We start from the raw sequence: 22570 nt of genomic DNA on the forward strand, positions 1-22570 counted from the left end.
ATTTGTGACACTTCCTGTCCCAGGTCGAGCGCGACAATTCTGAACACAATCCCGTTCATGGAACTTGCACCTTGTTTCACCAGAGGCTTTTTATTCGGCAGCGAGTTCAGGCTGGAGACATGGGCAATGCAATGGGCAATGCAACATCGACTCCCCCCCGCCCCCACCCCCCCCCCCCCCCCCCCCAACCACTCCCCCTCTCTCTCCCTGTCAACATTCCTGGAGCCCAAAAGGGTTCCAGTTTTCCCCTCTGGACTTTGACCCAGTTTATTCTTCACACTGCGCGAGGATTAATCAACTCGTGTGAAAGTCGAGATCACATAGAGCAGTTTGTGATATTTATCTTGAGTATCGCAGCGAAGGTCATCAGCAAATCGCGGAACTGAAGATGTTCAGGAATGCAGTAACACCCAAAAGCGAAACCAGTTTGAATCAGGAAGTGCTGAGTGTGAACATGGCTCTCAGACAGCAGGTCCAGAGTTTGGCCGAGGAGGCAGTTTGTCCCATTTGTCTTGATTTATTCACTGATCCGGTAATACTGGATTGTGGACACAACTTCTGCCGCTCCTGTATCTCCCAGTGTTGGGAAAAGAAGGAGATAAACTCCTGCCCGGAATGTAGAGAGGAGTTTCCGGAAAGAAACCTCAGGATAAATCGGGCCTTAGCGAATCTGGCCGAGAAAACACGAAAATTAAATCTGAATCGGAAAGAGAAGGAAAGTAAACTTCACTGTGAGGAACATCAGGAAGAACTGAAGCTGTTTTGTGAAACTGACAAGAAATTGATCTGTGTGAATTGTGCTGGTTCACGGGAACACAGAGATCACCGCTTCCTTCCGGTTAGAGAAGCTGCTGAAATCTACAAGGTAAAGGGGAAATATTTTATAAACCGATCAGTTTTATCACATTTTTATGGTCTAACACTTTCATTCTGTGATTTTTACTCCCAATCTCAGGATCAGCTGAAATCTTCCTTAGATTCTCTCACAGTGAAGAAATCGGAGTTTCTCGAAACGGAACTGAAACAGAAAGGGAAGATTTCTGAAGTTAGGGTAAGGTCTCCCTGTGCTGATTTTCTGGGATCTCGGTTAGTTTTGTTCCCTTTATCGCGGGACATTAATTATGTTTCACATTTCATTTGGTAGGAACAATCGAGCAGTCTGCGGACCCACATCACATCCGAGTTCAGTAAAATGCACCAGATTCTCATTGGGAAAGAGCAGCGTTTACTCAGAGATCTCAGGGAAGAAGAGAAGAGGATTCTAGAACCAATGGAGAAAAACCTTCGAGAGATTCAGGAGAATTTAAATTCTATTGAGGAGAAACTCTCAAAGATTCAGAAACAGATGGAGCAAAAAGACGAGCTGATATTTTTGAAGGTGAGGGAATATATTGCGGGTCAGTTCAGTGAAACTTCACAATTACAAAGTAACTTGATTGTCACATTTTTATTGTCACATGTACCAAAGTACAGTGAAAAGTATTTTTCTGCGGCCAAGGGAACGTACACAGTAATCTACAGAGTGTATTGACAAATGGTACATGAACAGTGATTGGTTACAGTGTGGAATAAGGGGCCAAGCAAAGCAAATACATGAGCAAGAGTAGCATAGGGTATCGTAAATAGTGTTCTTACAGGTATCAGATCAGTCCGAGGGGAGTCGTTAAAGAGTCTAGTAGCTGTGGGGAGGAACTGTTCCTATGTCTTCAGACTTGCCTGATGTAAGGGCCTGGAAGAAGGCAACGCCTGGGTGGGAGGGGTCTCTGATAATGCTGTCTGCCTTCCTGAGGCAGCGGGAGGTGTAGGCAGAATCAATGTGGGGGTGGCAAGTTTGTGTGATGCGTTGGGCTGAGTTCTCCACACTCTACAGTTTCTTGTGATCTTGGACCGAGCAGTTCCCATACCAATCTGTAATGCAGCCAGATAGGATGCTCTCTATGGCACATCTGTAGACGTTTGTTAGAGTCGATACAGACAGGCCGAATTTCTTGAGCTTCCGTAGAAAGTAGAGACATTATTGGGCTTTCTTGACTGTTGCATCAACGTGACTAGACCAGGACAGACTGTTGGTGATGGTGATCGCCAGGAACTTTAACCTATCGGCCATCTCACTTCAGAGCCATTGATGCAGACAGGAGTGTGAGTGTGAGTCGTGCTACGCTTCCTGAAGTCGCAGTTCCTTGGCATTTCCGACATTTAGAGAGAGGTTGTTTTCGGAATACCATGCCACCAAGTGATTTATCTCCCTTAAATAGTCTGATTCATCATTGTTTGAGATGTGGCACACCTCAGATAACTGATGATAATTGTGAAATAAATATAGAATTTACTGACATAAGAGAAGCGGAATTCAACTTAAATTGTTTCCCTTCCTGAACTGTTCTGCTGTTGGGAACTAACGGTTTCCACACTGTCTGCAGATTCCTGGGAATACATGTCACCTCCTGAGGATGAATTTTCTAGATCTTTGTTTTGCCCAAATTTAATTTTCTCCTGGAACTCCCATTGTAATCTAGTTCCAGTTCCATATTGTGAGTGTGTGGGTGTGTCTGGTACGGTGTGTGAGAGTCACTGTGTCTGTAAACTTTGAACTGTGATGCTCAGTTCCAGTTTATTTGACTCTCCACAACCTTCCTTCCAAAATCCATCACTTCACACCTACGTGTGAAATCTCATCTGCTCTGAGTCTGCTCATTTCACCAGCCTGTCTAACTCCTCCTGGAATCTGTTACAGTCATCCTCACTGTTCCCCATTCATTTCTTTCAGGAGGAAGCTTGTCGGAAGAGAAGGTAGGACATGTTCTTTCCTGAAACTCTGCAGAGTTTCCTTTCAAAAAGCCTTCGAATTATGTTCTGATTTTTCATTATTTACTGAAATAACTCAGTATAGTGTTCTTAGGGATTTATTTCTTTGTTGTTGTCCATCAGGCCATGAAAACTCGGCGTATAGTTCACGGACGAGTATTTTATAATAGCCATCTTTATGGTTGTGATTAAACATAGAACATAGAAAATACAGCACAGAACAGGCCCTATGGCCCACGATGTTGTGCCGAACCTTTGTCCTCGATTAATCATAGATTATCATTGAATTTACAGTGCAGAAGGAGGCCATTCGGCCCTTTGAGTCTGCACCGGCTCTTGGAAAGAGCACCATACCCAAACTCAACACCTCCACCCAACACCAAGGGCAATTTGGACATTGAGGGCAATTTATCATTGGCCAATTCACCTAACCCGCACATCTTTGGACTGTGGGAGGAAACCGGAGCACCCGGAGGAAACCCACGCAGACACGGGGAGGACGTGCAGACTCCGCACAGACAATGACCCAAGCCGGAATCGAACCTGGGACCATGGAGCTGTGAAGCAATTGCGCTATCCACAATGCTACCGTGCTGCCCTTAAGAACAAATAAATCTACACTATATCATTTAACCGTCATCCATGTACCTATCCAATAGCTGCTTGACGGTCCCTAATGTTTCCGACTCAACTACTTCCACAGGCAGTGCATTCCATGCCCCCACTACTCTCTGGGTAAAGAACCTACCTCTGATATCCCTCCTATATATTCCACCTTTCACCTTAAATTTATGTCCCCTTGTAATGGTGTGTTCCACCCGGGGAAAAAGTCTCTGACTGTCTACTCTATCTATTCCCCTGATCATCTTATAAACCTCTATCAAGTCGCCCCTCATCCTTCTCCGCTCTAATGAGAAAAGGCCTAGCACCCTCAACCTTTCCTCGTAAGACCTACTCTCCATTCCAGGCAACATCCTGGTAAATCTTCTTTGCACCTTTTCCAGAGCTTCCACATCCTTCCTAAAATGAGGCGACCAGAACTGTATACAGTACTCCAAATGTGGTCTTACCAAAGTTTTGTACAGCTGCATCATCACCTCACGGCTCTTAAATTCAATCCCTCTGTTAATGAACGCGAGCACACCATAGGCCTTCTTCACAGCTCTATCCACTTGAGTGGCAACTTTCAAAGATGTATGAACATAGACCCCAAGATCTCTCTGCTCCTCCACATTGCCAAGAACTCTACCGTTAACCCTGTATTCCGCATTCATATTTGTCCTTCCAAAATGGACAACCTCACAGGGTTAAACTCCATCTGCCACTTCTCAGCCCAGCTCTGCATCCTATCTATGTCTCTTTGCAGCCGACAACAGCCCTCCTTACTATCCACAACTCCACCAATCTTCGTATCGTCTGCAAATTTACTGACCCACCCTTCAACTCCCTCATCCAAGTCATTAATGAAAATCACAAACAGCAGAGGACCCAGAACTGATCCCTGCGGTACGCCACTGATAACTGGGATCCAGGCTGAATATTTGCCATCCACCACCACTCTCTGACTTCTATCGGTTAGCCAGTTCGTTATCCAACTGGCCAAATTTCCCACTATCCCATGCCTCCTTACTTTCTGCATAAGCCTACCATGGGGAACTTTATCAAATGCCTTACTAAAATCCATGTACACTACATCCACTGCTTTACCTTCATCCACATGCTTGGTCACCTCCTCAAAGAATTCAATAAGATTTGTAAGGCAAGACCTACCCCTCACAAATCCGTGCTGACTATCCCTAATCAAGCAGTGTCTTTCCAGATGCTCAGAAATCCTATCCTTCAGTACCCTTTCCATTACTTTGCCTACCACCGAAGTAAGACTAACTGGCCTGTAATTCCCAGGGTTATCCCTAGTTCCTTTTTTGAACAGGGGCACGACATTCGCCACTCTCCAATCCCCTGGTACCACCCCTGTTGACAGTGAGGACAAAAAGATCATTGCCAACGGCTCTGCAATTTCATCTCTTGCTTCCCATAGAATCCTTGGATATATCCCGTCAGGCCCGGGGGACTTGTCTATCCTCAAGTTTTTCAAAATGCCCAACACATCTTCCTTCCTGACAAGTATTTCCTCGAGCTTACCAATCTGTTTCACACTGTCCTCTCCAACAATATCGCCCCTCTCATTTGTAAATACAGAAGAAAAATACTCATTCAAGACCTCTCCTATCTCTTCAGACTCAATACACAATCTCCCGCTACTGTCCTTGATCGGACCTACCCTCGCTCTAGTCATTCTCATATTTCTCACATATGTGTAAAAGGCCTTGGGGTTTTCCTTGATCCTACCCGCCAAAGATTGTTCATGCCCTCTCTTAGCTCTCCTAATCCCTTTCTTCAGTTCACTCCTGGCTATCTTGTATCCCTCCAATGCCCTGTCTAAACCTTGTTTCCTCAGCCTTACATAAGTCACCTTTTTCCTCTTAACAAGACATCTAACCTCTCTTGTCAACCATGGTTCCCTCACTCGACCATCTCTTCCCTGCCTGACAGGGACATACATATCAAGGACACGTAGCACCTGTTCCTTGAACAAGTTCCACATTTCACTTGTGTCCTTCCCTGCCAGCCTATGTTCCCAACTTATGCACTTCAATTCTTGCCTGACAACATCGTATTTACCCTTCCCCCAATTGTAAACCTTGCCCTGTTGCACGTACCTATCCCTCTCCATTACTAAAGTGAAAGTCACAGAATTGTGGTCACTATCTCCAAAATGCTCCCCCACTAACAAATCTATCACTTGCCCTGGTTCATTACCCAGTACTAAATCCAATATTGCCCCTCCTCTGGTCAGACAATCTACATACTGTGTTAGAAAAGCTTCCTGGACACACTGCACAAACACCACCCCATCCAAACTATTTGATCTAAAGAGTTTCCACTCAATATTTGGGAAGTTAAAGTCGCCCATGACTACTACCCTATGACTTCTGCACCTTTCCAAAATCTGTTTCCGAATCTGTTCCTCCACATCTCTGTTACTATTGGGGGGCCTATAGAAAACTCCTAACAAGGTGACTGCTCCTTTCCTATTTCTGACTTCAACCCATACTACCTCAATAGGGTGATACTCCTCGAACTGCCTTTCTGCAGCTGTTATACTATCTCTAATTAATAATGCCACCCCCCGCCCACCTCTTTTACCACCCTCCCTAATCTTATTGAAACATCTATAACCAGGGACCTCCAACAACCATTTCTGCCCCTCTTCTATCCAAGTTTCCGTGATGGCCACCACATCGTAGTCCCAAGTACTGATCCATGCCTTAAGTTCACCCACCTTATTCCTGATGCTTCTTGCGTTGAAGTATACACACTTCAACCCATCTCCGTGCCTGCAAATACTCTCCTTTGTCAGTGTTCCCTTCCCCACTGCCTCATTACATGCTTTGGCGTCCTGAACATCGGCTACCTTAGTTGCTGGACTACAAATCCGGTTCCCATTCCCCTGCCAAATTAGTTTAAACCCTCCCGAAGAGTACTAGCAAACCTCCCTCCCAGGATATTGGTGCCCCTCTGGTTCAGATGCAACCCGTCCTGCTTGTACCGGTCCCACCTTCCCCAGAATGCGCTCCAATTATTCAAATACCTGAAGCCCTCCCTCCTACACCATTCCTGCAGCCACGTGTTCAACTGCACTCTCTCCCTATTCCTAGCCTCGCTATCACGTGGCACCGGCAACAAACCAGAGATGACAACTCTGTCTGTCCTGGCTTTCAACTTCCAGCCTAACTCCCTAAACTTGTTTATTACCTCCACACCCCTTTTCCTACCTATGTCGTTGGCACCAATGTGTACCACGACTTCTGGCTGCTCACCCTCCCCCTTAAGGATCCTGAAGACACGATCCGAGACATCCCTGGCCCTGGCACCCGGGAGGCAACATACCTTCCGGGAGTCTCGCTCGCGACTACAGAATCTCCTATCTATTCCCCTAACCATTGAATCTCCTACAACTATTGCTTTTCTATTCTCCCCCCTTCCCTTCTGAGCCCCAGAGCCAGACTCCGTGCCAGAGACCTGACCGCTAGGGCCTTCCCCCGGTAGGTCATCCCCCCCAACAGCATCCAAAACGGTATACTTGTTTTGAAGGGGAACGGCCACGAGGGATCCCTGCACTGTCTGCCTGTTTGTTTTTTTCCCCCTGACTGTAACCCAGCTATTCTTGTCCTGTACCTTGGGTGTGGTTACCTCCCTGTAACTCTTCTCAATCTCCCCCTCTGCCTCCCGGATGATCCGAAGTTCATCCAGCTTCAGCTCCAGTTCCCTAACACGGTCTTTGAGGAGCTGAAGTTGGGTGCACTTCCCGCAGGTATAGTCAGTGGGGACACTGGTGGTATCCCTCACCACCCACATCCTACAGGAGGAGCATGTAACTGGCGTAGCCTCCATCCCCTCTTATCTTAAAGAATATAGCTGCTGTGTGGACTAACTAGATCACCGCCCTCCGACTCTGCTCCCAGTCAGCTACACTTCCTGTAAACTCCTGGCTCTCTTCGCACTCTTTGTGGAAATGTCGGAAACAAAATGAAAGGAGCACCTTACTCCCTCCTCACCTAACTCCCTCGGTCACCAAACTCTCACTATCGCACTCAAAAAGCACCAAATTCAGCACTCAGTGATTATTCAGCAAACAGTATTAGACTTTTTTATATAACTGTTCTACAATATTGTATAAATGACAAGATGTCAGGTAAATAATACAACCTGGTCCCCAGGCTGGAAGAGATCACTTGCCTGATGTTGGCTGTTAGTGTCTGTGACCTTCCGACTGACCCTGAGAGAGCCGCAGGGTCCATGTATCCAAGGAGAGGGTCATCCATGTCCCTGCATGGAGCCTGAGCAACCCGAGAAAGTCAGACGTTAAAGGGGGAACGGGTGCTAATTTTATTCAATAGCATAAACTGGCTCCGTGTCCTTAACAAAAACAACAGCAACTACTTGTATTTATATAGCACCTTTAATGTAATATAAAGTCTGAAGGAGTTTCCCAGGAGTGTCAAAAGGCACAAATCGACACATACACACATCAGGAAATATTAATCCGGACGACGGAGGTGGATTTTAGAGATTGTGATTGAGGAAGAAAGAGAGACGGAGAGGATCAGGGAGGGAATTCCAGAGCTCAGGACCTGGGCAGCTGAAGGTCCAGCTCCCAATGGGGGAGTGACTAAAATCAGAGATATTCAAGATGCCAGTAGAGGAGAGCAGGATTCTCGGTGGGTTGTGGGATCAGTTATTAAGGATGAACATTAAGTTGTAGATGTTTTCAGACTGTCTTTGTTCTCCAAACTTTGTTTGTAAAACAGCAAGTGGACAGGGTAAATGTTTCTCTTCCCCTGTGATTTGTGATATCCCGGTAACGAATCTGTTATCAGACTGTGAACCTTTTTCAGGACATGGGGGTCTCCATTCTCTGCCTTTGAATCTCCAAGTTATCCCTTTCCCAGTTATAGAAACGTGATTAATATTTCACTAAGTATATTTTCTCTATCATCAAAAATGCTGAAAACGTGACCATTTACATACGTTCTAAAATCTTCTGACAAAAATAAATTGATTGCATTTTTTTAACATCCAGGATTAGTGATGAGGATCGCACACTCTCCGTATCTGCTGCCGCCCTGTCTATCGGAAAGTTCAAAGGCCCTTTACAGTACACAGCGTGGAGAGAAATGATAAACTCCATTAACCCCGGTAAAACTCTTCTATTCATTTTCCTGATTTTAAATCCAGTTGTGAAGGGACTAAAGGGTCTCCAAGGTCCCAGATTAAATATTCACTTTGCCGGTTGTTAATCCTCGGGAGCCTCTCCATTCTCATATTTGACTCTCTGTGGGTTCCTCTGGGTGAGTGTCTGTAGCCATCAGCACCGTGTGTCAAAGCAGTGAAGGGATCTGTATAACCAGAGGAATCGAGCACCAATCTCAGGATGGGAAACCCAATTTGTAGAGGAGACTGGACTGGTCCCGTCTGTCATTCTGGGAAACATTTTTTATCATTGTTTATCGGGAAGACATTGAGACATTAGAGAACAAGTGTTAAACAGCAGATAATCTGGTTGTTGGAATTGGACACCTTCATCAAGAGGAGGGGCTGCAGAAACTGTGAGTCTGCACTGGATAAGGGAGGGAGTGTGGTGATCTTATTTCATAGAATTTACAGTGCAGAATGAGGCCATTCGGCACATCGAGTCTGCACCGGCTCTTGGAAAGAGCACCCTACCCAAGGTCCATACCTCCACCCTATCCCCATAACCCAGTAACCCCACCCAACACTAAGCACAATTTTGGACACTATGGGAGATTTAGCATGGCCAATCCACCTAACCCACACATCTTTGGACTGTGGGAGGAAACCGGAGCACCCGGAGGAAACCCACGCACACACGGGGAGGTTGTGCAGACTCCGCACAGACAGTGACCCAAGCCGGGAATCAAACCTGGGACCATGGAGCTGTGAAGCAATTGTGCTATCCACAATGCTACCGTGCTGCATTATTGAAATGTTCAAGGTTCAAAACAGAAGGGAGAATGTAAAAGTACACAGGTTTAACACAGTCACAGAGTCCAGACCAAAGTCAGTATACGTTTCAATCTAGAATAGGGATTTTGGATTGAGTGAGATTGATTTTTTGAGTGACTCCATTGATGGAGCAGATAGTGAACCAGTGAAGCCACTGCTCACTCTGTGAATTTGCTCAGAGGCCCAGTCCATTCTGAGGGCTGATCTTCAGAACAATATCACTGTCCAGTTTAGAACATAGAACATTACAGCGCAGTACAGGCCCTTCGGCCCGCGATGTCGCGCCGACCTGTGAAACCACTCTAAAGCCCATCTACACTATTCCCTTGTCATCCATATGTCTATCCAATGACCATTTGAATGCCCTTAGTGTTGGCGAGTCCACTACTGTTGCAGGCAGGGCATTCCACGCCCTTACTACTCTCTGAGTAAAGAACCTACCTCTGACATCTGTCCTATATCTATCTCCCCTCAATTTAAAGCTATGTCCCCTCATGCTAGACATCACCATACGAGGAAGAAGGCTCTCACTGTCCACCCTATCCAATCCTCTGATCATCTTGTATGCCTCAATTAAGTCACCTCTTAACCTTCTTCTCTCTAATGAAAACAGCCTCGAGTCCCTCAGCCTTTCCTCATAAGATCTTCCCTCTATACCAGGCAACATTCTGGTAAATCTCCTCTGCACCCTTTCCATCCTTCCTATAATTCGGCGACCAGAATTGCACGCAATACTCCAAATGCGGCCGCACCAGAGTTTTGTACAGCTGCAACATAACCTCATGGCTCCTAAACTCAATCCCTCTACCAATAAAAGCTAACACACAGTACGCTTTCTTAACAACCCTCTCAACCTGGGTGGCAACTTTCAGGGATCTATGTACATGGACACCGAGATCTCTCTGCTCATCCACACTGCCAAGAATCTTACCATTAGCCCAGTACTCTGTCTTCCTGTTATTCCTTCCAAAATGAATCACCTCACACTTTTCTGCATTAAACTCCATTTGCCACCTCTCAGCCCAGCGCTGCAGCTTATCTATGTCCCTCTGTAACTTGTAACATCCGTCCGCACTGTCCACAACTCCACCGGCTTTCGTGTCATCTGCAAATTTACTCACCCATCCTTCTACGCCCTCCTCCAGGTCATTTAAAAAAATGACAAACAGCAGTGGCCCCAAGACAGATCCTTGTGGTACACCACTAGTAACTGGACTCCAGTCTGAATATTTCCCATCAACCACCACCCTTTGTCTTCTTCCAGCTAGCCAATTTCTGATCCAAACTGCTAAATCACTCTGAATCCCATGCCTCCGTATTTTCTGCAGTAGCCTACCGTGGGGAACCTTATCAAACGCTTTACTGAAATCCAAATACACCACATCAACTGCTTTACCCTCATCCACCTGTTTGGTCACCTTCTCAAAGAACTCAATAAGGTTTGTGAGGCATGACCTATCCTTCATAAAACCGTGTTGACTATCTCTAATCAATTTATTCCTTTCCAGATGATTATACACCCTATCTCTTATAAACCTTTCCAAGATTTTTTTGCCCACAACAGAGGTGAGGCTCACTGGTCTATAGTTACCGGCATTGTCTCTACTCCCCTTCTTGAACAAGGGGACAACATTTGCTATACTCCAGTCTTCTTGCACTATTCCTGTAGACAAAGATGACTTAAAGATCAAAGCCAAAGGCTCAGCAATCTCCTCCCTAGCTTCCAAGAGAATCCTAGGATAAATCCCATCCGGCCCAGGGGACTTATCTATTTTCACAATTTCCAGAATTGCTAACACCTCCTCCTTATGAACCTCAAGCCCTTCTAGTCTAGTAGCGTGAATCTCAGTATTCTCCTCGACAAAATTGTCTTTTTCCTGTGTGAATATTGATGAAAAATATTCATTTAGCACCTCTCCTATCTCCTCGGACTCCAAGCACAACTTCCCACTACTGTCCTTGACTGGCCCTACTCTTACCCTAGTCATTCGTTTATTCCTGACATATCTATAGAAAGCTTTAGGGTTATCCTTGATCCTACCTTCCAAAGACTTCTCATGTCCCCTCCTGGCTCTTCTTAGCTCTCTCTTTAGGTCCTTCCTAGCTAACTTGTAACTCTCGAGCGCCCTAACTGAACCTTCATGTCTCATCTTTACATAAGCCTCCTTCTTCCTCTTGACAAGGGAACCACGGTTCCCTTGCTCGACCACTTCCTCCCTGCCTGACAGGTACATACTTATCAAGGACACACAGTAGCTGTTCCTTGAACAAGCTTCACATTTCCATTGTGCCTATCCCCTGCAGTTTTCCTCTCCATCCGATGCAGCCTAAGTCTTGCCTCATCGCATCATAATTGCCTTTCCCCCAGATATAACTCTTGCCCTGCGGTATATACCTATCCCTTTCCATCACTAAAGTAAAGGTAATCAAATTGTGGTCACTATCACCGAAGTGCTCACCTACCTCCAAATCTAACACCTGTCCTGGTTCATTACCCAGTACCAAATCCAATATGGCCTCACCTCTCGTTGGCCTATCTACATACTGTGTCAGGAAACCCTCTTGCACACATTGGACAAAGACGGACCCATCTAAAGTACTCAAACTATAGCGTTTCCAGTCAATATTTGGAAAGTTAAAGTCCCCCATAACAACTACCCTGTTGCTTTCGCTCCTATTCCAGATTCATCTTTGAAAAACTTTCCTCTACATCTCTGGAACTTTTTGAGGCCTATAAAAAACCCCTAACAGGGTGACCTCTCCTTTCCTGTTTCTAACCTCAGCCCATAGTACCTCAGTAGATGAGTCCTCATCAATCGTCCTTTCTGCCACCGTAATACTGTCCTTGACTAACAATGCCACCCCTCCCCCCCTTTTACCACCTTCCCTGCGTTTACTGAAATATCTAAGGCACGGCACCTGCAACAACCATTCCTGTCCCTGCTCTATCCATGTCTCTGAAATGGCCACAACATCGAAGTCCCAGGTACCAACCCATGCCGCAAGTTCACCCACCTTATTCCGGATGCTCCTGGCATTGAAGAAGACACACTTTAAACCACCTTCCTGCCTGCTGGTACACTCTTGCAACTTTGAAACCTTACTCATGACCTCAGTACTCTCAACCGCCTGTATACTGGAGCTACAATTCAGGTTCCCAAGCCCCTGCTGAACTAGTTTAAACCCTCCCGAAGGGCATTCGCAAATTTCCCCTCCAGGATATTGGTACCCCTCTGGTCCCGGTGTAGACCATCCTGTTTGTAGAGGTCCCACCGACCCCAGAATATCCCCAATTACCCACAAATCTGAAACCATCCCTCCTACACCATCCCTGTAGCCACGTGTTCAACTCCTCACTCTCCCTATTCCTCGGCTCGCTATCACGTGGCACGGGTCACAACCCAGAGATAATAACTCTGTTTGTCCTAGATCTAAGTTTCCACCCTAGCTCCCTGAATTCCTGCCTTACATCCCTATCCCTTTTCCTACCTATGTCATTTGTACCGATGTGGACCACTACTTGGGGCTGCTCCTCCTCCCCCTTAAGCTTCCCATGGGTTTGCAGTGTGGGAAGATGTTCTGTGGTTCCTGAGGAGGGGACAGGAGACAGAAAATCCTCCTCTGACTCCTGTGAGGGGAGTGGGGGTGACATGAATATACAGCAGGGGTGAGAGAGGGAAAAGAGCGGCGAATAGCGGCAAGAAAAATCTCACCTCCTGGTCACAGAGAAATCATTACAAAATTGGGAAATAATGGACCTTGAACTTAAAAACTGCCCTCATTCCCGCAGTGTGACCCAAAATGCTTCCGAACCAGTGGAATATTGTTGAGGAACAGTCACTGTTGTAATGTAGGAAATGAGAAAACGAATTTGTGAACAACAAGATCCCAGAAACAGCATTGTGAAAATGATGAAGGTTTCTGTTTTGATGATGTTGTTTGGGGCGGCACTGTTCCACAGTGGTTAACACTGTTGCTTCACAGAGCCCGGGTCCCAGGTTTGATTCCCGGCTTAGGTCACTGTCTGTGCCGAGTCTGCACGTTCTCCCTGTGTCTGCGTGGGTTTCCTTCGGATCCTCAGATTACCTCCCACAAATCCCAAAAGACGTACTGTTAGGTGAATGCGATATTCCGAATTCTCTCTCTGTGTACCGGAACAGGTGCCGGAGTGTGGGGAGGGGATTTACACAATAACTTCATTGCATTGTTAATGGAAGCCGACTTGTGACAATAATAAAGATTATTGATAAAGTTCATTGGGCAGGACACAGAGAAAATGATCTCCTCACATCATTTCGATGGAGTTTCCGGAGGTCACTTTCAGACTAGTGATTCAACTATTCTACAGACTGTTCCTCTGGGTGGGGCACCACGATCTACTGGAGGATCAAGATTGTATTGACTCCCCATCTGAATAAAATGTCTCCAGTTTGTGGAGACAATGAGGCTTCTTCTTGTGTTCAGTGTGGGAACACTGGATACCTGCAGCTGCTACATAACTGCAGAGGGTTTGGTGACATTAGTGGGAGTTGGGTAGTAAGTACTGAGAGTGATTTTGGTCTCCTAACGGCTCCGTTTACTGTGTAAATCTGGAGGATTCTGAAATGAATTTTGCCTGAAGAATCTGCATCTTTGTCTGTGAGGCAGGATTGGATTTGGACCAGCAAACGGCAGGTCAGAATGACCTTGAGGTGGATGGTAAGGGAGCAATCCCCACCCTCCCTCCAGCTTTGTTATCAGGGGAAGCCAGGGTTACCTTGTCTTCACTGGACAGCCCAGTCGTTGTTGAATCTGTGGAAAATCAGGCCTATTTGGGCATTGTTATTTATGTTATTTAGCTTAATTTACTCAATCCATTAACTTAGCATCATTCCCATGTATAACACACCACATCCCGGGGGAGGGGGGGGGGAAGTATAACACACCACATCCCGGGGGGGGATGTATAACACAATACATCCCGGTGGAGGGGGGGGATGTATAACTCACCACATCCCGGGAGGGTGGGGGAGAGGATGTATAACACACCACATCACGGGGGAGGAGGGGGGGGGGAGGATGTCTTCCACACCACATCCCGGGAGAGGGGGGCGGGGTGGATGTATAACACACCACATCCTGGTGGGGGGGGGGGGATGTACAACACACCACATCCTGGGGGCGGCGGGGGGGGTGATGTATAACACACCACATCCCGGGGAGGGGGGCGGAGGGGAGGATGTATAACACACCACACCCGGGGGAGGGGGGGAGGATGTATAACACACCACATCCCGGGGAGGGGGGGTGGGTGGGGAGATTTATAACGCACCACATCCCGGGGAGGGGGGGGGAGGATGTATAACACACCAAATCCCTGGGGGGGGGGGGGATGTATAACACACCACATCCCTGGGGGGGGAGGGGGGGGGGGAATGTATAACACACCACATACCGGGGAGGGGGGTGGGATGTATAACACACCACATCCTGTGGAGGGGGGGGGGATGTATAACACACCACATCCCGTGGGGGTAGGGGGGGGGGGGGGGGGGTGGTGGCGGGGGGTGATGTATAACACATCACATCCCGGGGAGGGCCAGGGGGGAGGAATGTATAACACACCAGATCCCGGGGGGGGGGGGGGGGATGTATAACGCACCACATCCCGGAGGGGGGGGGTGATGTAAAACACAATACATCCAGGTGGGGGGGGGGGATGTATACCACACCACATCTCGGGGGGGTGGGGGGGAGAGGATGTATAACACATCACATCCCGGGGAGGGGGGGGGGATGTATAACACACCACATACCGTGGGGGGGGTTTGGGGTAGGGGGGGGTGATGTATAACACACCACATCCCGGGGAGGATGTAGAACACACCACATCCCGGGGAGGGGGGAGGATGTATAACACACCACATCCTGGGGGGGTGCGGGGGGGAGAGGATGTATAACACCCCAATCCCGGGTGGGGGCGGGGGGAGAGCATGTATAACACACCACATCCCGGGGGGGGGGGGGGCGATGTATAACACACCACATCCCGGAGGGGGGGGTGATGTATAACACAATATATCCCGGTGGGGTGGGGGATGTATAACACGCCACATCCCCGGGAGGGGGGGAGCGGGGGGGAGAAGATGTATCACACACCACATCCCGGGGAGGGGGGAGGGGATGTATAACACACCACATACCGGGGAGTGGGGGGGATGTATAACACACCACACCCCGGTGCGGGGGGGGGGGGGATGTATAACACACCACATCCCGGGAGGGGGGGTGGGGCTGGGGGTAGGGGGGATGTATAACACACCACATCCCGGGGGGGTGGGGGGTGGGAGCGGGGGGGGGGGGAGGGGGGAAGAGGATGTATAACACACCAAATCCCGGGGGAGGGGGAGGAGGATGTACAACACACCACATCCTCAAGGGCGGGGGGTGGGGAGCATGTATAACACACCACATCCCGGGGGGATGGATAACACACCACATCTAGGGCGGGGGGGGGAAGGGGGATGGAAAACACTGTTGCTCTTTTTAGCCTTAGTTTATTAGCTCACCTCCCGGTAGGGACGTAGCACCTGTCGGGGGGAGGGGGGGGGGGGGGAACAGGGCCATGGGGAATGCTAAGGGCGGGTTGGAGAGGGGTTGGCACGTGGAGGGGGGGGGTGTTGCTCTTTTTAGCCTTAGCTTTATTAGCTCTGATAATGTCACCTTTGCTCACGAGTCGCCAGGTATCTTTCTGATACCGCCACGTGTTTCAAGCTCGAGTTTTGATTAATAAGTCAGCACACCGCTTAGTAAGATTGAAACCAACGGTCATTTATTATATACAACAATTAATGCTTACACAATAATCCTACTATCTATATCGAAACCTACCACTACTGGCCAATACTTAACTTTAGGAAGGGCCCACCAGGTCAGGGAAATGAATGGCTTATCGAATCGGATCTGGCCCGAGGGATTCAAAAGGCTGATACGGGTCGATGGCTAGGAGTCTTTATCGGGTAGCGATCGCTGGAGTCAAACTTACAGTTTCTGGTCGATGTTCTTGCGAATGTCTCGAGCAGGAGAAGAAGGGAGAGAGAGCGAGATCTGACATTGGCCCCTCACTTTATAGGGCTCAGGGGCTTCCCTTCTCTCAGGGCGGCCCTTGACCCTGAGTCCCAAGTGATTGGACTTGTTCCCAATCACTGGGTTCGATACGTCCAATAACGGGGCGATTTCTCGATCGGGGGTTGGTCGTTCACCTGTCTTTGTTTCGGCCACTGCAGGCGCCGACAGGTCTGGCCCAGCATTCAATCGCTAATATGTTGCAATTGTTCCCGGGGATAGCCGATTAAACTGCAGATGTCTGTGTTGATGTGCTGCTAATAGTCTTGAGTATCGATCTGGGCCGACTTCCCCAGAGCCGAATACGCTATTCTGTCTGCAGCTGTCCGTTTGTGTCCTGTTGGCTGCTTTTCCCATCAGCCTTTCCGGTTAGCCATTTTAAATCGGGTTTTGGCCAAATTAATAGGGGGGGATGTATAACACACCACATCCCGGGGGGGGTGGGGATGTATAACACACCACAGCCCGGGGGTGGGGGCCGGGGAGGGGGGGGGGGGGAGCAGGGACACACAACGTGAAATTGGTGACCCCAGAGGACATGGCGGAACTCAAACAGGATTACAAAAAAGTGAAACTCCGCTTTGAGGTCATGGTGTCTGGGGAAGCAGTCAAGTGGAACATTGAGATGTTGTTTATCCTTAGAGGTGTTCAGAGGGTGAGAGAGACAAAAGGAAATGTCCTGACTCGAGAAAAGCAAATAGAATCTGCTCCTGCTGATGATGATCGGGGTCAATATCAAGAGAGAGAGAGAGTCAGGGAGAGAGATAGAGAAACAGAGAGATAGAGAGAGAGAGAGAGAGACAGAGATAGAGAGAGAGAGAGACAGAGTCAGAGAGACAGAGAGATAGATAGATAGAGAGACAGAAAGAGAGAGCGAGAGAGAGAGAGTGAGTGTGAGAGAGAGAGAGAGAGACAGAGATAGAGAGAGACAGAGAGAGAGAGAGAGCAAGAGAGAGAGTGAGAGAAAGAGACAGAAAGAGAGAGAGACAGAGACAGAGAGAGAGAGTGAGAGAGGGACAGAGAGCGAGAGAGAGAGACAGAGAGAAACAGAGAGTGAGAGACAGAGAGTGAGAGAGAGAGGCAGAGAGAGACAGAAAGAGAGAGAGAGAGACAGAGAGAGAGACAGAGAGAGAGACAGAGAGAGTGACAGACAGAGAGAGAGACAGAGAGAGCGAGAGAGAGCTCTGTGATCAACAGCCTGAAGGATAAAGTTGGTTCAGTGACATCATCGCAGTCTGACATAGGATCAGCAAATCCTTTTGTGCCAGATTGTGTGACATGAAGCCCACAGCACCACCCCCCCACCCCCCACCCCCACCCCCACCCCCCAGCCTTACTGTCCTCTATCACAGAAATCTTAGATGACACGAGAAAATACACTAAATTTGGTCGAGTTGACACAAACTGCCAGCTCCTTGAGAGGAAGTGACAGTTCATCAGGTCATTTGTGTTTGACTCTGTGAGACTGGATCAGTGTGTGAGAGTTTGATTCTGACTGATAAGCTTTTAGAATCCATGAGGAAAGGCTTCCTCACCTTCACCTACAAGTGGAAGAGAAGAGAGAGGATTTAGAAATTGGTGACATTTCACTGCTTAACATGGACAACAGAATTCTGCCCAAGGTCATCAATCGAGTCAAGTCTGCTCTAGAGTTGGTGATCTACTTTAATCAGACCTCGGCTGCATCCGGAAGGAAGATCTCTGATAGCCCTGTGCTCCTCAGAGATGGAGTACGCAATGGAGTACGGACCCGAGTACTTTGGTGACAGGAATGTGCTGGGGTTGTATACGGAGAGCATGACTTGCTGTCCTACACTGAACTCAGTCGCATGCACTGTCTTATCGAAACAGGCCTTGCTCTGTTTCTTTCTTGTGCCCAATTTCACTGCGGCTGCTAGCTGAGCCGTTTTAACATTTTCCACTAATTGTTTGACTACGTTCTCGTGGGTGAGGGCCGTTACTTCGGGGCTGGTCAAGTCTAAACCTAATAAAAATTCTGTGCCTTTCATGGGGCATCCGGTCATGAGGGTGTGTGGGGTGTAACCTGTGGATGTGGAAACTGTATTTCGCAAAAACATCAGCGCTAAAGGGAGGACTGAGTCCCAAGTGGTGTTGTTTTGCTGGACCATTTTTCTGAGGATGGATTTTAGGGTCCGATTCATGCGCTCCACGATACCACTCGACTGGGGGTGGTATGCAATGTGGAATTTTTGGGTAATGCCAAATATCGTGAGGACGTTCTTCATGACACGTCCCTTAAAATAGGAATCTTGGTCGGATTCAATGCTGCGAGGGACTCCCCATCTCGCAAAGATGTGGTGGGTTAAAATCTTGGCTGTGGTCTTTGCCGTGTTAGTTCTGGCTGGGAATGCATCCACCCATTTTGTAAACGCGTCTATCACCACGAGTACATATGTATAAGCATTCCTACAAGGGGGCAATGGTCCTATAAAATCAATCTGGAGGTTAGTCCAGGGGCCATTAACGGGTCGGGTGTGACTGAGTTGAGCCTTCTTGGCATATCTGTCCGGATTATTCTGTGCACAGATAAGACAATTCTCAACGTAGTGAGTAACATCTTCTTTTAAACTCAGCCACCAGCAGAGCTGCCTGAGGTGGGCTGTAGTGGGATCAATTCCCTGATGTCCATGACTGTCATAGAACAAACAAATCAGTTGATTCCTGTCCTGTGCAGGAACCACATAAAGGGTGTCTTTTAACACCACACCATCCTGTGTGGTCAGCGTATTCTTAAACCTCTCCTAGGGTGCTGGATAGTTTCCTTTTAAAATCTCCCTGAGATTGCTGTCCTGCTTCTGGGCCTGCACTAAATCCTCGATCTTAGTCTGCGAGACCTGAACTGCATTCACTGGTGCGCTTTCGGGGGGTGTCCAAAAATATCCATGCCTGCAACCTGCTTTAGCCAGTGCATTGTCTTTTACATTTCCATGGGGGGGAGGAACGATGGTGACTTCGAACTTTGACTATCCCGAACGTCCGGTTTTGTGCTCTCTCTAAAATGTGACGGAGGAATGGGGCTGAGGGGAGGGGTTTTCCATCTGCGGAAACAAATCCTCTTGCTTTCCACAGGGGCAGGAATTCCGTAAGGCTGTTGCAGACATAGAGGCTGTCCGAGTATATGTCTGCTGGGCTGGGGAAGGAATCTGGGTGTTCCACTATGTATGTGATGGCCGCAAGTTCTGCTGCCTGCGCGCCGAAGTGTCCTGGATGTTTTATTGCTATTTCTTCTACGGCGCGTCCCTGCGCGTCCTCGACATAAATACTGCATCCTGTTGTGCGCTTCCCTTCTAATATTGTGGAAGATCCATCCACATATATCTTTATGGGTTTGCACGTGTGTGTGTGCTTGGGGCTCTGGGTTGAACTACCTATCTTTCTGGGGGGTGTTTTAGCAATAAAGGGGCCTGTGTTGTGGTGTGGAGAGATAATTTCACATTCATGGGGGGTTCTGGGGTACTGTAGGTTGTCGGCTAAAAAAGTGTGGGTCTTTGTCCTTTTAACAGTGATGTCCCGTCCCTGCAAAAGAAGGGTCCATCTAGCTGCTCTAATCTGACTGACTGTACCATCCTTGAGTCATCCGTCCAGTAAAAGTTGGGTGGGGGGGTGTATTCTGTGAGGATTGTGATGGGGTTCAATCCGGTAATGTACGAAAAATACTGTACTGCACAGAATACTGCGAGCAAGTGCCTCTCACAGGCTGAAAATCCCTGCTCCACAGCATCTAAAACTCTGGAGGCGTAAGCCACGGGCCTTAACTGTTCGTGCCGTTCCTGAAGGAGCATGGCCGAAGGGTGTGGTCTGTGCTTGCTACCTCTATAGCGTAGGGGGAAAGCGGATCTGGAACTTGTAGTGTGGGGGCTGCTATGAGTGCTTCCTTCAACGCATCCACAGCATCCGTATGCTGCGGAAGCCATTCCCAGGTGACTCCTTTCTTTAGGAGGTCTGAGAGGGGCGCTGCCTTGATGGCGAAAATGTCAATGTGGTTTCGGCAGTAGCCAACTTGTCCAAAAAACGACCGGAGGGCTGAAACGCTCTGGGGAAGGGGCAATTTAGCAATCGAGTCAATCCTTTTATGCTCGATCTCACGTTTACCGTGTGTGATAATTGTACCCAAATATATCACCTTATCTTCCAAAATCTGGGCCTTTTTGGGGTTAACTTTACAACCAATTGAGTGTAAGAGTTCCAGGAGTTCGGACAGAAGCTCAATGTGCTCTTCCTTGGTGTCTGTCTGCAGTAGTAGGCCGTCTACGTACTGGACCAGACATTCGGGGCGAGAAAATTTGGCAAAACCATTTGCCAGCTGTCGGTGGAAAATGGAGGTGGAGTTGTGGAATCCTTGTGGAAGGCACGTCCACGTGGACTGTTGGTTTTTAAAGGTGAAGGCAAATTTGTACTGGCACGCCTTTGCCAATGGAGTGGACCAGAATCCATTACTGACATCCAAAACCGTGAAGTATCGGGAATTGAGTCCCTGCTTGAGCATGGTCTCGGGACTTGTGGCTACTGTGGGGGCTGCTGCGGGGGTGATTTTGTTGAGTTCCTGGTAATTGATGATCAGTCGCCATGATCCATCGGGCTTACTCACTGGCCAAATCGGGGCATTATTAGTGCTGGCTACTGATCTAAGTATGCCCTGCTCTAATAATCTGTCTATTACCTTTGAGATTTCTCCCTCTGCCTCCTGGGGAAATCCATACTGTTTTTGGGGTCTTGGGTCAGGTCCTGTGATTTGTACGGAGCCAGTCATTAGGCCACAGTCATGTTTGCGGGTCGCGAATGCTGTCCTGTTTTTCTGTAAAACTGCCCTAACCTGCTTGTCCGTGCTAAGCGTGGACGGGTTGAACCAAAATTCGCCTACTGCGCTAATTTTGTTCGTGTATTCACCTAAGTTGAACGTTGCGGGGCTCTTGCGGATATTGCCACTTTCCAGACACATTGGTTGACTGGATCAAATGATAGGTTGTGGGAATTCATAAAATCGATTCCCAGAATGTGTTCTGCTGTGTGGGGTAGATTGACTAAAACTACGGGGTGCTTGGTGGTGACGTTGCGGATTTGAATGGGTACAGGGGCTGTGATGTGTCCCTGCTGTGAGTGGCCTGTAAAGCCGCTGAGGGTGATAATGGCTGTAGTGGGCCACGTGTCCTTCTGGAACATGGTGGAGGAATTTATTGTGGTGCGGGACCCTCCTGTGTCCCATAGAAATTCGATGGGCTGTCCCCGAATTTTCGCTGCAACTACCGGTCGTCCGGACCTATCCCAAAGGGTGTCGCAGATCCAACTGGGGGAGCCCGAACACCGTCAGTCCGTTCCATTCAGGTCCATCTGAGCCGAACGGGTGCTAACACTATGAATGGGCTCTGTCTTATTCTTACAGAGAGTGCCTGTCTGCTGGGCTCTCTGTGGCTTTCGTGGGGCATTGCACTCTCTTGCAAAGTGTCCTAAATGGCCACAGTTGTAACACTCCTGTGACTTTTGTGGGGGCTGTTCGTTCCTTCATTTACCCATGCGGGGTTCTGGTGTGTTTTAACGGCTTGTATGTCTATTTCTGCCTGCTTTTCTTCTGGATTTTTAACTGCGGGTTTGTTTTGTACAGACTGCTCCCAGGTGCGGGACAATGTTTATACAACCCATTTCTCGTTATGAGCCTCCTCTGAGGGATCATAATTCGCACAAGCTTTTTGTCCTGTTTCTGTGGCATGGGAGATAAGGGTGCGGGTCCATTTGGCCATGTTGTCTCGGGACAAATGGGTGCTGTCTAAGTCTCCAAAAAGAGCTGCAAAGTGGATCCACAGGCGTCCAGCAAACGCTGTGGGGTGCTCGGTTTTCTTTTGCCTGCATTTGTTGAGGCCATCTACGGGGTCACCCCCGTTATACCCGATCGGGTCTAGGACCGCGGTATGCATTTCTGCAAGGGTGCCTCCTCCTACATTCTGTGGGTCGGGAAGGGCTGCTACGACCGAAGGGTCTAAACTCAAAACTGTGAGCTTTACGTGCTCTCACTCATCCAGGCCGTACATGGTCGCCTGATGCTTTACTCTGGCAAAGA

At 48.3% G+C, this 22570-nt stretch overlaps 1 protein-coding gene across 1 annotated transcript in view; it reads left to right on the plus strand.

Annotated features, from left to right (window-relative positions):
- The first annotated feature begins 224 nt into the window (after positions 1 to 224).
- The window catches only part of LOC140390423 (zinc-binding protein A33-like), a 33240-nt gene continuing 10894 nt past the window's right edge, over positions 225 to 22570 (plus strand). The window contains exons 1-5 of the mRNA XM_072475566.1: positions 225 to 865; positions 956 to 1051; positions 1145 to 1378; positions 2768 to 2790; positions 8450 to 8565. Of these exons, the coding sequence (XP_072331667.1) occupies positions 389 to 865; positions 956 to 1051; positions 1145 to 1378; positions 2768 to 2790; positions 8450 to 8565 (946 nt within the window). The 5' untranslated portion in view covers positions 225 to 388. The remainder of the gene's footprint in view (positions 866 to 955; positions 1052 to 1144; positions 1379 to 2767; positions 2791 to 8449; positions 8566 to 22570) is intronic.

The sequence above is a fragment of the Scyliorhinus torazame genome, chromosome 14, assembly GCF_047496885.1.
Source record: "Scyliorhinus torazame isolate Kashiwa2021f chromosome 14, sScyTor2.1, whole genome shotgun sequence".
NCBI lineage: Eukaryota > Metazoa > Chordata > Chondrichthyes > Carcharhiniformes > Scyliorhinidae > Scyliorhinus > Scyliorhinus torazame.